At 45.2% G+C, this 14531-nt stretch overlaps 1 protein-coding gene across 12 annotated transcripts in view; it reads right to left on the reverse strand.

Moving 5' to 3' along the window:
* Positions 1 to 14531, reverse strand: part of mef2d (myocyte enhancer factor 2d) — a 112965-nt gene that overhangs the window by 7915 nt on the left and 90519 nt on the right. For 6 of the 12 annotated variants that reach the window (XM_030395227.1, XM_030395226.1, XM_030395222.1 and 3 more), the window contains exons 7-12: positions 13237 to 13415; positions 11678 to 11707; positions 7773 to 7890; positions 7226 to 7397; positions 5724 to 5792; positions 1477 to 1527 (exon numbers count right to left, since the gene is read on the reverse strand). In XM_030395227.1, the coding sequence (XP_030251087.1) occupies positions 1477 to 1527; positions 5724 to 5792; positions 7226 to 7397; positions 7773 to 7890; positions 11678 to 11707; positions 13237 to 13415 (619 nt within the window). The remainder of the gene's footprint in view (positions 1 to 1476; positions 1528 to 5723; positions 5793 to 7225; positions 7398 to 7772; positions 7891 to 11677; positions 11708 to 13236; positions 13416 to 14531) is intronic. The other 6 variants (XM_030395229.1, XM_030395230.1, XM_030395232.1 and 3 more) reach the window with 6 other exon arrangements.

The raw sequence follows: 14531 nt of genomic DNA on the forward strand, positions 1-14531 counted from the left end.
ACACTTGGTTACAGTGCGAGTGGGGTGTGATGAGACGCAGACGTGTTTTTTCCCAAAATGCTCTGCGCTTCCTGAGGACCAACGAGCTGCACGGCGACTCGGTTTAATTCAGATTTACTGAAATAGTTTCGTGTTGTACATAATTAACAGTCTGTCTCTGCGTTTGTCAGGCGACAGTCAGCGGCAGTGAAGAATGTGATCTCGCACAATTAAATGTATTTGTAACTCTGGATGTTTAAAGGTACACTCCACCACTTTTACAACATCAGAGGAGAGAATTAAAATGCTGTAAATCATGAACGTTTACATTTAGAATGTATGAAATAGCTTCAGAGATTTGTGGTTAAAATGAGAAATGTCGTCTTGTTAGTAAAAACTGTGCAGTGAAAGAACAAAAGATTCACGACAGATAACTTAAAGGGATATTCCGGTGTAAGTTTAATCCATGGTCTAAATCACCGTGAAACTCTGGAGAGATCAAGTTAGCAGACCGCTAATTTACGGAGTTTTATCAACCTCAGAAACGACCGCACGACAACAATACACTGCAGTAAATGGATCCAAATATAAACCGCCACCAAAAAGCCACAAATAATGCTCAGAACAGCACCAAACTTCAGCAACAGTACAAATAGGGTCTCAGCACATAGTCCGGGGCATCTTACCTCCGCTAGCTTAGCTGGATTTCTATTGTGAAGCTAAAAACAGAGTTCAACTCTCCTCCATCAGCTTCCGGGTCGGGGAAGTCCCGACGCGACGATTACCGAGTGCGGTTAGAAATGCTCAATTCCGTTCTTTTCCCTGTCCGCTCTCGATAATAACTGTTATAAACTGGCAGGTAAGACACATATGAACTTTGATTGCTTTTCCATGGAGTCATAATCATACATTTTCATCCATGAGCCGCGGAACTCTACTGCACTCGGTAATCGACTCGTCGGGACTTCCCGTCAACAGGAAGCTGCTGCAGAAGAGTGGTAAATTTAGTCAGCTTTTCAGTAGAAATCCAGCTAAGCTAGCGGAGGTTAGATGCCCCGGACTATGTGCTGAGACCCTATTTGTACTGTTGCAGAAGTGTGGTGCTGTTCTGAGCATTATTTGTGGCTTTTTGGTGGCGGTTTATATTTGGATCCATTTACTGCAGTGTATTGTTGTCGTGCGGTCGTTTCTGAGGTTGATAAAACTCCGTAAATTAGCGGTCTGCTAACTTGATCTCTCGAGAGGGAGTCTAACACAGTTTCACGGTGTGATTTAGACCATGGATTAAACTTACACCGGAATATCCCTTTAAAGTCTTGAGTTTACATGTTGCATTTGAATGCACCATGAAGTCGTGTCTAATGGATCTTTCGTGCACAGCGAGCGACTCCTCAGACTTTTTTGAAGCCGCGCTCGGGTTCCTCCGTGCGAGCAGATATTTTGGGAAAGTGGCGTGCGGCTGCAGCTGAGTGGCTGTGAGTGGAGAGAGTACAGTACCAGCAGAGGCCGTCCTCCCTGCCAAACAGCAAGTTGGACTGAGAGGCCAAGCTGTGGAGGGAGGTGGGAAAAAAAAGAGACAGGCAAGTTTAAAGAAGCTGAAACAGCAGGGAAACAAGTCGGGCCGGAGCAGAGTCAGGGTCGGTCCACACGGTTACTAGAAACAAAGACAAAAAGAGGCGGGACAGCTGCGATGATGTCAGCGATGATGTCAGAGGCAGAGAAGCGCTGACAGAAATCTGACGGTCGTCCACATGAAATGCATTTTTTAAACGTCCAATAAACCTGACATCACATCATCGTTAATCCTCCACGCAGACCGTCATTAAAGGAACATACCGTGAATTCTCAAATACGGGATTACAGACAGGATATTAGAAACGTTCAAGTTTTGTTTTTTTTAATCTGGCTCCATTTTACTGGTGACATTATTAATTCATTTTGTTTTACCTCCGCCAAGGGGGTTATTTCTAGCTTGTGTCCGTTAGTTGGTTGGTTGGTTTGTCAGCATCATTACACAAAATCTACTCAGCAGACGTCCACAGAACTTGGATGGAGGACGGGTCTCAGTCCCATTAACTTTTAGATATGGATCTGGACAAAGGGGCCGATATATTTACGTTAATTTCTCAGAGAATAACACATGAATCTGATTGAGTACAAAAAGGGGGACTGTGGGGGGAGTGCTGTTCTAATTTCCCACTTTTCTTCCCATTTGAGCCTCGATTTCCTCAAACATTTCAATTCCTGTCTTTTATCTGAGAATCGACGGTAAATTCATCTTCTGTCTGTCGGGACCGTCTGAAGCCAAACACCAGCTCAGCGTCAGCGAGTGCAGGTTCTGGACAGCCGGCTCTGTATAGCTGCATGCACACAGGGATCAAAGTCACCTGCACTGACTCCATATTTGGTGCTAAATAAAACACAAGTATTAGCAGGAAGTCTAATGAAGGCAGCTGCTGGTATTTACACTGCGGCTTCTAATCTGTAGTCTGGGAAAACAGTGATGCACCTCTGGGAGGTTTTACTGAGCAGCCGTCTGATAGCGTGTGTGCATTGTGTCCTGCAGACAAACAGTGTGTCCTGTAAGCAATTTAGCGATGTGTGCACTGTCTGCAAGTGTGTTTTTTTTTCTATTTTCTCTCTTAAACCACAGCTGAGCGAGAGAGAGAGAGCTGAGAGAGGGACAGACTGAGAAAGACAAAGTGTGTTTTTGTGGGCGAAGAAACACGTAGAAAGTGAGAAGAGAGCACTCGGCACAAACTCCAGCCACCAGTAAAAACACTTCATCCATTCTGGAAGACCGATCTGAAGCTACAGACGAGAACGTATCACACGGATGCAGAAACACCGAGAGCACCGGCAGACAAACCCTTAAAAAGTCGCTCTGTTTATTTCCTGCTAAAGTGTCCCAAATGGAAGCCCGGTCTGCCAATAACACATCGACTGAGTGAGGAAACAAACAACAAATGGCATCCAGAGAGCGTTTCTGTACAAACAGGCAGCGCGGCTGAGAGCAGCGCTCTGCAGGGACGAGGTTTCAGGGGGCAGCCGTGACATTAACATTTAGATTGGAGGAAGTGAGGAGGAGGAGGAGGAAGATGAGAGTCAACAGGTGCACGCCGAATTAAACCGAGTCCGACAAAAGAGCCGGAAATAAGCAGAAGCAGAGGTGGAAGAGGAATGATTAAAAAGGAAGGGATGGGGAGAGGGGAAGACGACAGGAGTCATTTCCTCGGGGAGGCCGTGGCGAGGATAAGTGTGGACGACAGCGGCGAGCAGGCGAGGGCTCACAGCCAAGACGCCGGTCGCCGTCTGATTGGAAGAGCTTGTTTGCTCGCCGCGATGAAATCAAAAACAAACCGGAGCAGTCTGCGCTGCACGAGCGCCCACGTCTGCCCATGCTGTCCTAGGACGGCACGATTCCTCCCTTCTGCCCAGAGAGAACAGTTTGCTGCGCTGGGAAAGCTTCCCACATCTCTGCGCAGCTCGCGTGTTTTCAGTGACAGCGAATCTGTCACTGTGATCCCACACACAACACGAGGAAACCTGCCCGGCGCTCGCTGTGCTGTCGGACCTGAGAGACGAGGAAACCGAAGCACGGCTCGTTCAGGAAAATCATCACGACTGTTTTAGAGAATGTTTTAAACCACAACAGAAACTCTGAGAGAAATCTGTTAGTGTTTGTTTTCATCCTCGATTCATTAAAAGATCAAATGGTTTTTGTCAGTTGAACAAGAAAAATGAGTAAAAGAAAAATACATTATTTAATTGCTCAGCACATAGAATAATATTTAAGTAAATGTAACATAAATTCAAATTTCCAGTCATTTTTAAATATATCTTAACTGACATGTAAAAAATAAAGTTTGTGATAAAAATAAAGAAAATTAATAAATTAATTTAAAAAATGGGTGATAAATAAACCTGAGAATTTGTTGAAATAATAGTTTTTTTCATTATGTTTTGGTTTGAAATAAATAATTAAATATTTCCATCCATAAAAAAAAATAATACATGTATAATTCAATTTGGAAAATCAAATGGAAAAGTTAAGAATCAGAGGAATTCATACAAATATTATTTTGGTGCATTTAATTACATGGGAATTTATCTATTTATCAATTTATTTAATTCTTTATTTGGTTTTAGTTTTGGCTCTTTCAGGCTTCCATACACTGAGTCCTGAGGTCTTAAATAAATCAGTTTACTCTCACAGAAGACAAAGAAAACAGAAATCAGACGCTAATGTTTACTGTCTCAGTTTAGCGTGTTAGCATGCTAACTTTTGCTAATTGCTAAAGCACAGCTGAGGCTTTTACTGGACGAAATTAAAACGTTGTTGATAAAGTTGTTTCAATTCATCCTAAATGAGGAAAATGTAGAAAGTTTCATGGTACTCAAATGTGGTTGAGTTATTTTACTCCAAACCACAAATGTCAAATTCATGATGGCGCTGGAGGAAAAGTCAGAGGTCAGAAGGATTCATCCTCAGGAGATCGATTAAATTAGTTAATTCCAGTAGGTCCAGTTGGTTCCAGCTGTGTTTCTTCATCAGAATATGAACCCGTCCTTCATTAGTTGCTATCTCAGTCGAGGATACATGTGATGGACTGTTGCAGCTCTACGCTCGTCACACACACTGAGCTCCGGCTGCTTTACGAGCCTCGGATCTGTTTGCCGAGCGATCTTCGTACAATCTGGACGGCCATTTGTTAACATTTACAAGGCGATCTGAGGAGTTCTGCTGCGTACGAGCCGGCGAGCGTTAGATACGTGCTGCTTTTATCGAAAGACGCTCCATCCCCCCTCGGAGTCACAGCTGTTGTATACCATAACAAACAACCTATTATCATATTTTCACGGACAAATTTCAGCCTGTCAGGCGGAGAAACAAACAACAGGCTCACTCCCGACAGCTGGCAGTATTTTTACTGTCTCCTAACACGATTCTGTTATCTTTAATTTTCTCCTCTGTTGATTGAGGCTCTGAGGAGCTGAGACTGGAGATCAGCATTAAGAGCGCCGTCAGATGTTTAAATGCTTATTTTGTTTAACACAAACTGCCAAAAATGAGATCAGAACGGAGAGTGTTGCAGGACATTCGTCTGATCATCGATTCCAAACTGCGTCCGTCTGAGTGAGTGACTCTGACAGCTGAGCTACATCTACATTTGTCTTGCGAGTCATGCTCCTGCAGGCATTCGAGGGCCGACACGTATCTGAGGGACTGAAACTTGTGTCTGTCTGTCAGCTGACGATGACAGCTAAATGGCGGTAAAGTAAAATATTAATGCAGTAAGCATGTCAGCAGCGCGCAGCTGTGCAGCGGGACTGAAAGCGGCATCCAGAGACTCCTTTTTCAAGTCGAGATGCTAGCGAAGACGCCGCCGCCGCTGTCACGCTGCAGCATCGTCCTCTTTGTGCGTGACACTTCCAACGAGCCTCAGATCTAAAGCTTTAGGTGGCACGCGAACCTCTTAGAACACGCAACGAGCGGAGAAGACAAACAAACGGAGCCTCGACGGGAACTGAAAGGGAAAAAATGAAGACACAGCAAAGAGCAACAACAGGCATCACATTCAACACACACATGGAGAGAAAAGATAAGAGTGTCATGCATATATTCTGTCATTTCTTTGGCTTCATTTTTGTTGGTTGGTGAGTCTGTGAGCAGTGTAACAACGTCACAGGTAATGAAAGGCATGGCACAGCTGCGCAGCGCTAGATGCTATCATGTCATTCACCTCAGGTTAGCAGCAAAATTGGAGATGCAGTTAACCATCTCCGCATTCTGTTTGTCTGCACCCCACATGCTGTGGAGAAAAAGGGGGGGAGGGAGGACAAAACAAGAGGCAGTTACAAGCCGCTCCCCTTATCCACAGGTTAGCCTAGCCTAGCCTAGCCTAGCCTAGCACAGCCACACTGGTCATACAGAGGATTTAGCACTAAACGGCTAAAGATATGCTACCACACAAATGTGCCTGATGGGGCTTCGTGCGGCACGGTTAGCTTTGAGGATGTGAAAATAATCTGGAAACATTTTTACAGATGCAGCTCCCATCGAGCCACGAGGCGCTAACCACAAAATAATGTAAACACACTGATGAGGACTAAAAAAAATCTCTGAACTTTATCACAAAAACACTGATTATCAGAAATGTAGCTGCAATGACAAGAAGAGTTTTAAACACAACAACAAGATAAGAAAGTTAAAGCACAGAATTAAAGCTGCTACACGACCTCATGTGACCCTCCTCCAACACCGTCCCCTCCACGAGGAGGTTGTGTGTGTTTGTTTGTTTGTTTGTTTGTTTGTTCGTCAGCAGGATTGCATAAAAACTACTTCAACAAAACGTGGATGGACGGTGGGTCTCGGCCCAGAGAAGACCCGTTAACTTTGAGTTTGGATCCAGGACTTATTGTCATCACATTTTTTTAAATATCTGCGTTAATTCCTCGGTGAGTGATGCACGGATCTTAATAATGGTGAGTGAGTACGATCTGATGTGGATCCTCGACCTGCTGAGCATCAATCTCGGTTTATACGCAGCTAAAAGCAGCTCTTAGAATCTAAATCTCTACATTTCTTACTGCTAAATTATTTTGTCTGACGCTTTGAGTTCCTACTGGACCGGTAACATCGAGTCTTTGAGTTCAGAGTCTAGATTTGAACTTGCAGAGTTTAAAACAGCCCATTGATGTGAATCAGAGGACGCAGTATGTTTCCATCAGAGGTGGGAAAAGAAAAAGCGTGACCTGTGTCTCCAGTATGGACGGAGTTCATTTTGCTCTCAGCGAACAGAGAACACGTTCCAAAACTGACGTCACATCATTGCTGTTATTTACGAGTTGTCCATTAAAGACGAGTACTGCAGTAAGACCTCTGAGCCGGTCCAGCTTTTACAGTTTCAGAACCCGTGTGTGTGTGTGTGTGTGTGTGTGATTACAAAACTAGCTGCCTAGCCGCGCTACCAGGAGCTAAATGAGAGTGGGACTCCAGTGGGAGTCGAGCTGAGTGGGGGGGAAGTATCTAGGTCACCACAGAGATGAATCAACCGCAGCTGGGGTGATGCTACAGCTTCGTCTGTGAAGGTGCTTCATTTGCTTTATGTGTGTGTGTGTGTTATGGCCGAATCAGCTGACGTGCACGGCGCTCGTAAAAGTCTACTCGTCTGACGGGGAGAGGTCAAAGGTCGGGAATCAATCTCGTTTATGAGTCGCACGAAGAAAGAAAAAGGGAGCTTACACCAAGTTACTGAGCGACGCCAAGCTCAGCTGCTGGGGCTGTTGTTGCTGCTGCTGCTGTTGTTGCTGGGAGACTGCTGGTTGCTGTTGCCAGGCAGCCATGTTGCCAGGCACCAGCCCCGGTGGTGTGAACGTCTGCAGCGCCGTGAGATCTGCACTCGTCAGCTGGTACTCTGAGATGAGGGGACGGAGGAGGAGGAGGAGGAGGAAGAGAGGGAGAGAAAGAGAGAGGAGGTGGAGAGGAGGGGAGGAGGGGGATTGTTTTACATCATACAACTTTCTGGAGCATCAATATTAATCAGAGCTAATCCATATTAATGGAGACCTTTGAAGTGGAATCATTCCAGAAGCTCTCACACAATGAACAAAGTGAATATTCATGGTGGTTTGTGGCGTCGCACTGCGAGGATTTCACGTTTTCCCGACGTGACACTTAAGATTTCTCATGACTACATATCTTTAACTCCACTTTGTGTTTTATCTTTTTTTTTTTTTTCTCCCCAGGATGCGAGCAGACGGATTCACAGTCGTCCGTCCTGCCGTCTTACCGGTGTTGTAGGCCGTCTGCATGCTGGAGAAGGGCGCCAGGAGACTGGGTGTTGCCACGGAGACCACTGGTGTGGTGAGCGACTGTGCCACCTGGGAGCCACCTAGCCGCTGAGCATTCTGGGAAGACAGGAAGACAGACGGAGGAAAAGAAAGCTGAACATTAAAGATACAGGAAGTGGAAGCTGTAGGTATTTGGTGTGGGCGGAGCTTCAAGGGTCATGACGGGGTTTCTACTGGATCTACAGCTGATGGAGAAGTTCACCTCTGAATCAGGAGCTGTTTATCTAACTGGATTTTTCTGGTGTGAGCTGCTGAGCAGTATTTTGTCGTCTCTTCTCACTTAACGTCACTCAGCTTGTGGTGCTCTTTCTCTTTCTAGGAATCGTGATCCAGATTCTCAAGTTAATCCACTGATCTTGTTGTGAGCAGTTTCATGTAGGAACTATATTCTAGAAAGGAAGCGTGCATCTACTCACGGAGAAGAAGCTAACTGAGCTAGCTAGCTAACGTTAAAGTTTACATCCTTTGCAGTAACGAGCACGAGTCCTTCTGTCTGCGCGGTGATACGTTTGTTCGGCAGAGAGAAAATAGTTCCTACGAAGCAGCTCACAATATGGATTTTCTACAAATTTTGATGCTGTGTAAGAAGACTGAAGTGAGACTTTCTAACGCACCTGCATTTGCGAATAAGTGGACCTAAATACTCCACAAACCTAGCAAACAACTGACAACACGCTCTGTGGATTATCTTTAGTAACCAGGTCATCATATCAGGAAGGAGACGTTTTTCAAATGTACTTTTTTGGGGGGATCTTTGAGCACCACAAGCTGAGTGTCGTCCAAAACTCTGCACCTCAAACCAAAACAAAATCTAGTTGCAAGAGGGATAACATGCATTTTAGATTTTGGGGGGAACTGTCTCTTTAAGAATCTTATATCTAACATCTTTGCTTAGGTAATGAGCAGTATAATTCACTCTTGGTACGAGTATCTGCATCTCCTCTGTGTACAGTGAACGTAACTCACGCTAACTCTCCTCCAAAGGCCGTCGGGTCGAGCTGTGATTATATCTGAATGTTAAAACACTCTGGTTCACATTGAACATGCTTTGAACGGTAATTACTCTGTGAAAACATGCTCCAACATCCGTGTAAGAGTCACAACAGAACTCTCTCTCTGTCTCGGATCTTTGGACCCAGTGTCGTGAGAAAAACCTGGTCCGGTTCCACAACGAACCGTGTCTTTTTCTCCTTATATGGGCGTGAGTGTGAGAGTTCACGGCACATGACTTCATCCATTCTCCACGGCAGTAATGATAATGGTTAGCATGTGCTCTCCACTGTGCGGCAGAGTGGATGCAGAGACCTCGTAATGTGACTGAGAAGGATTTTAATTGCGTCGTTACTACTGAAATATTTCACTATAAAAACACAAATAAAAACGTCCTGTGATTTATCTGTGTGCTCTGCTTTACGTAGCGGCCATATTTCACTTTTAACCCTCAGTTTTGAAGGTTTATTGACGGACTGAATACAGAAAAATATTCAAAAAACAATCCAGCAGAGCTCCTAATAACTAAAGTCTGACATAATGAAGCGTTACATCACAGAGGAAGATGTTTTATTCATCATGCCACAGAGTTTTCTGTGAGAGCACCTCTCTCCGAGGCGGTTTAAACTTTTTTTTTTCGGTGACACTTTAACATCTGCGTGCAGGATGACAAGTGTCTCGCGTCTCAAAAGGTGGCGTTGGCACGGCAACGCTGTCGCCAGGGCCCCGGCGCTCGTGTTATGTGGCGTCACGGCGGGAAGGTGTTATGAGAGGCATCGCTGCGCCGGAGGATCATGCTGACAGGAACGCATGCATCGACAAGGCTGACAGAGGAGGGATGAGTGTGTGTGTGTGTGTGTGTGTGTGTGTGTGTGTGTGTGTGTGAAGGTATTTGCATTGTGTGTGTGTGAAGGTGTGCAGAGAGGTACGGCAGGAATTAATACACAATGTGAGGTGTGTGTGTTTGCTCTGAGGCGTGTCTGCGTGCGTGTGTGTGCAGAGGAATATGCATGAACACATGTCAGCATGCACGTGTGTGTGTGTGTGTGTGTGTGTGTGTGTGTGTGTGTGTGTGTGTCACAGGAGGGTTCAGCGTGTCCAACATGTCCGCCGGAGCTCCAGGTTGGAGACTCTGTGATCCGTCGTCAGTCGGACCGTCAGAACATCGACACTCAGATGAAACCAAACATGCAACATGCTGAGCAGCGTTCACAGCGAGCGGAGAGTCAGCTGGTCGCTCCGCTTCCCCTCCACATCTTCCCTCTGCAGACTGTTTGAGCAGCACAAATGTCACTTTAAGCTCCACTCTACTGTTTGTTTAGCACCATGTCAACACGCAGTTCTAATTTAGTCGCTCTGCCTTTCTTAAAAAAATCATTTCTGTGGTCTTTTATGTCACAAAATGCAACGATTTTATGAGTATTTTGCCTCTAAATCAATGTATCTTGCAGAGAACTCTTGGATTTTATTCAGTGTACTCAAGTCTAAAGGAAGCAAGCAACACAATCTGCCTGCCTACACCATGAAGTCAACACTTATATGTGCTATTATATGAATATAACTGCTGGAATTCAGATATAAACAGTTTTAAAGGTCAACATAAAAATGGAATGTGATTTCTATCTATTCTGTTTGACTGTTTGAGTCTATTCTGCTGAAGAAACAAGTGTTGACAATCCTTTAAAAGTCTGTTTTAATTCTTTATAACTCTTCTATTCTTATATTCTGCTCCGAGCAGCTCGAGGTAGAAGCTTCGCTGTTTCGTGACAATGAAGACTTTAAATGTTGGATCTCGGGAGGAGAACGTTCCTGGCAAACACAACATGAAGGTGTTCTGACTAATAGATGTTTTAAATAAAAATTAGCTTTCTTGCCAACAGTTAGATGAGAAAATTAATATCTCTCACATGTCTGTACGCTAAATATGAAGCTCGGCCAAGAGAAAAAAAAAAGGGGTTGGCACATAAATCCGGTAAACTGTCTGAGACACAATGTGTTAATTAGTGAGCTTTAAGCGTTTCAGGCGTACTTTGTTTTCTTCAGACGGAGCCAGGCGAGCAGCTTCCAGACTTTATGCTAAGCTAAGTTAGCTAGCTTCATATTCACTGTACAGATATGAGAGCAGGTATCAATCTTCTCACGTAACTCTGTGAAAGAAGGCAAATAAGTCTGAGATGTCAAATTATTGGGTCACACTCCGAACCACTAGGGGGCAGCGTTTCCCCAGAGTGACTGCTAACGGACGCTAACAGTAGCTGCTGCACAAACTGTCACATTTAGTTGATAATTTAAGTGAATTTTTGAACGCTGTCAACTTAAATTCTCACATTTTGAACCTTAAAGTCTTTAAAAGCGAAGCAAGTGAAGATGTGAGTCTATGTGTTCGGACTGATGCTTGAAATGCTGCAACACTTTCCTGTTACGACGTGTTTGTTTTTGTGTTTTTTGCATAATCGTCTCCTCTGGTTACAGAGGACCTGCTGCTTTATTATGCAACGCCTGCCTGTGTTATTTATTCTGTATTGTTCTGGGATTTTAGAAACTCTTTTGAAGTTTCGAGTCGACATGTTTGTGACTTCACTGTAGTCGACTGTACAGCTCCGATGGGGGAAAAAACCCAGATCGAGCTCTACGGTCCAAACCCTTCAGGAACCGGTGCGACCAGCTGATCCGCCCGCTGTGCGTCTGTTGCTCTGATGCTCCGACATGCCAACTTCTTCTTCTTCTTCTTCTACTCTCGTTCACAGCGCCGGTTGCGGTCGAGTCAGTTCTGATGACAGCGTCACACACTCATGCTCAGGTGAGATCACACAGAGTTTCGACCACGAGGCTAAAAGTCTTAAAGTCTATTCACCTCACTCACCAACTCCAGCTCTTCCTCTGTCTGCACGCCGGGAGGAGGAGGAGGAGGAGGAGGAGGAGGAAGGGGGTAGAAAACAGAGGACGGTTACGTTTCTGCTGCAGTGAAATATGAACACATGAACTGAATCTAAAGTCTCAACACTCTGACATGTGTGTGAAAGCGAAACGGCTGATTGGAGGAGAACGACTGGATCCAGATGTTGAAATTGCACAACAAGACGGGAGGATGATTCACATCTCTGCAACATCCAGACGTGAAGTTCTTCTGTCTTAAACTCCACGAGAACTTTTCCTGGGATTTATTTGTCAGATGATTCACGCACAGTGGAGAAGTTTACATCAACTTTAGTTTAAAGGCTGGTGGAGAATCTAAATGAACTGATGCTGCAGAGAGGAAAACTGCGGGGGGGGAGATTTAAAGAAAGAGCGCTCATTATATTCTAGTGACATGCCGTCTAATGATCCTCACCGCGCGTCTGATCTGCCACCGATCACACTATTGAAATCTTCTTTAAAAAAAGGCAGATAATGATCCGTGGCACCTTTAATCATTACCCTCACCACCGGACATAATGTGGCTCCTCTCCTTCCACTTTTTACACCGCTGAGCTTCAAGTTTCAGCCGTCAGACGTCAGCAGAACAAAACGTCGCCAGTTTAGAGTCAACTTATTACCAAACAGTCACAAACACTGTCGGGTGCAACAGAGGATTTTCCCCTCGAGCAGCGACTGAGACTGATTCTACGAAACAACGACACACGCTGAATAAACTCATTCAAGAAACAGATTTAAACCCTGAGATCATTCAGAGGGAAGGTCCAAATCCAACTCCTCAAATACTGATAAAAAAAGGTGTTTTCCCTGTGGAGAGACGACCTGTTCATGATTGTACAACATGTGTGGGAACAATTCACTCTTCAGAAGGGTTTGGTAGGGAACCGGATGGAAGCTAACCTCCAGGTGAGCCTACAGAAACATGGCGTCCCTGCAGCACTGTATTAAGACGCTTGCTGTGTTTCAATTCAGGGTCTGCATCCTCCAGATGCTCCTTCTTCTCCCTGTTTTTGGAGGATGCACCGCGACGATCCTTCGTGGCCTCACATATCCCAAGATTCTTTCCGCCCGAAAAAGAAGAAAGAAATAGAGAAAGTGGCGACATCGCGTGGCGTAGATCGTCACTTTCGCGGGCCTGGGCGGCAGAAATGGTGACGTAAGGGTAAAACATCTGGTGACAACCAGGAAATGCTCTAAAGGCTAGACCGTCACATTTAACAACAGCTGACGAGGTTAACAAGGTCTCTCTGAAGGACTCGCCTTCGAAGACCGAATAGACCGAGTCCTTCAGAGGATGCAGGCCCTGAACTGAGACACGGCTCCGATGAAGTTCGACTCTGACCAATAAAAATGCTCGAATCCGTCTCCTGCTTCAGCCTTCTAAGTCATTTTCCAGAAACGGGTCGCAGCATCACCGTCAGCTCTGACTGCGTGTGAGTTCAGACCCAATCATTTTGTCCCTGCGTGGCTGCCGTAGCTGCAGCTCCCGTCACTCACCAGCTGCATGAGGCTCTTGCCGCTCTGCGAGGTGATGACCCTCAGGTCCGGCTTGCGGCTGTTGACCATCTGAGGACTGGGCGGAGGCGGAGTCTTAGCCAGCACTACTTTCCCCAGGCTGTTGCCGTTGGATACGGAGAGGAGGCCCGGGGAGGCCCTGGCGCTGATGTAGCCGTTAGCTGGAGAGACACAGAAAAGAGAAGGAGAGGATTTATGGACGTTATCTACCTGTGTGTGTGTGTGTGTGTGTGTGTGTGTGTGTGTGTGTGTGTGTGTGTGTGTGTTCTCATTAGCGGGTTGGATCGCTCCGTCGCGCCACATGCTCCTCGTCGTCTCTGCAGCTCAAACAGTGTTTTTTTTGGCGGCGCTCTGATTTTCTTTTTTTTTTTTTCTTCCACATCAGAACCGAGTCACTCTCTCTCTCCAGAACTACTTTTTTAAAATTTCCACTCTCTCTATTGACGTCTTTCCTCTTTTGTTTCAGTCGTCTTGGCGCTCGGAGAAACACACACACACACACACACACACACACACACACACAATTGTCCCTGGACTGTATCCATGTTTCCACCGCACACTGTAAAAAATATCCTTCGTATCAGCTCTGTTTTGACCATTATTGAGCCCTTTAAGTCTCCTTTTCCTAAAGCTTTTTAAACGCCGCAACATTATTCCAACAATCCTCCAGCGAATCGAAACGCCTGGCGCTGTTCTGCGTGTTTGGACCTGGTGAACTACAGCCGCGGGGCTCATTTCCCATGTGTACCTGCATAACTGCATGTTATTATAAGTTGTGAGATTCGCTTCAGTCGAAACATTTTCCCAGATGAAACTTCAAAAGACTCAACGCTCGACTTTCTGATGAGGTACCTGCGATGAACCCGAGTGTGTGGATCCTGTTCTGATGAGTTCTGGCCCTTCTGAGTAAACGTGTTCGGTCCAAAGTGATTTCTCTCAAGACGATCTCACTGTGATGTTACACTGATTTACTAGATATGAGAAAATAAGTCTTTGAGGCTTTAAATGTAAAATAAAGAGTAACATATCACTTGTTGCTATCTTTTCACAGTGATAAGTGACTTTACACTTTTGCATTACTTCCCCAAAATAACGGCAGAAGTTCAACTGAGCATTATGAAAAGGAAGAAGGTGATATCGTTTAGCTGCTAGTGTCTACTGACAATCATTCAAAACATACTGATCATCGTATTTTTCTCCTTTTTCTGCGTTCAGCTGCATTAAGAAAACACAACTGGGAAAAAACAAGCAGAGCCGATCAGCCTTCAAAACTGGGA

This window comes from Sparus aurata, chromosome 17, assembly GCF_900880675.1.
Source record: "Sparus aurata chromosome 17, fSpaAur1.1, whole genome shotgun sequence".
NCBI classification, from domain to species: Eukaryota; Metazoa; Chordata; class Actinopteri; order Spariformes; family Sparidae; genus Sparus; species Sparus aurata.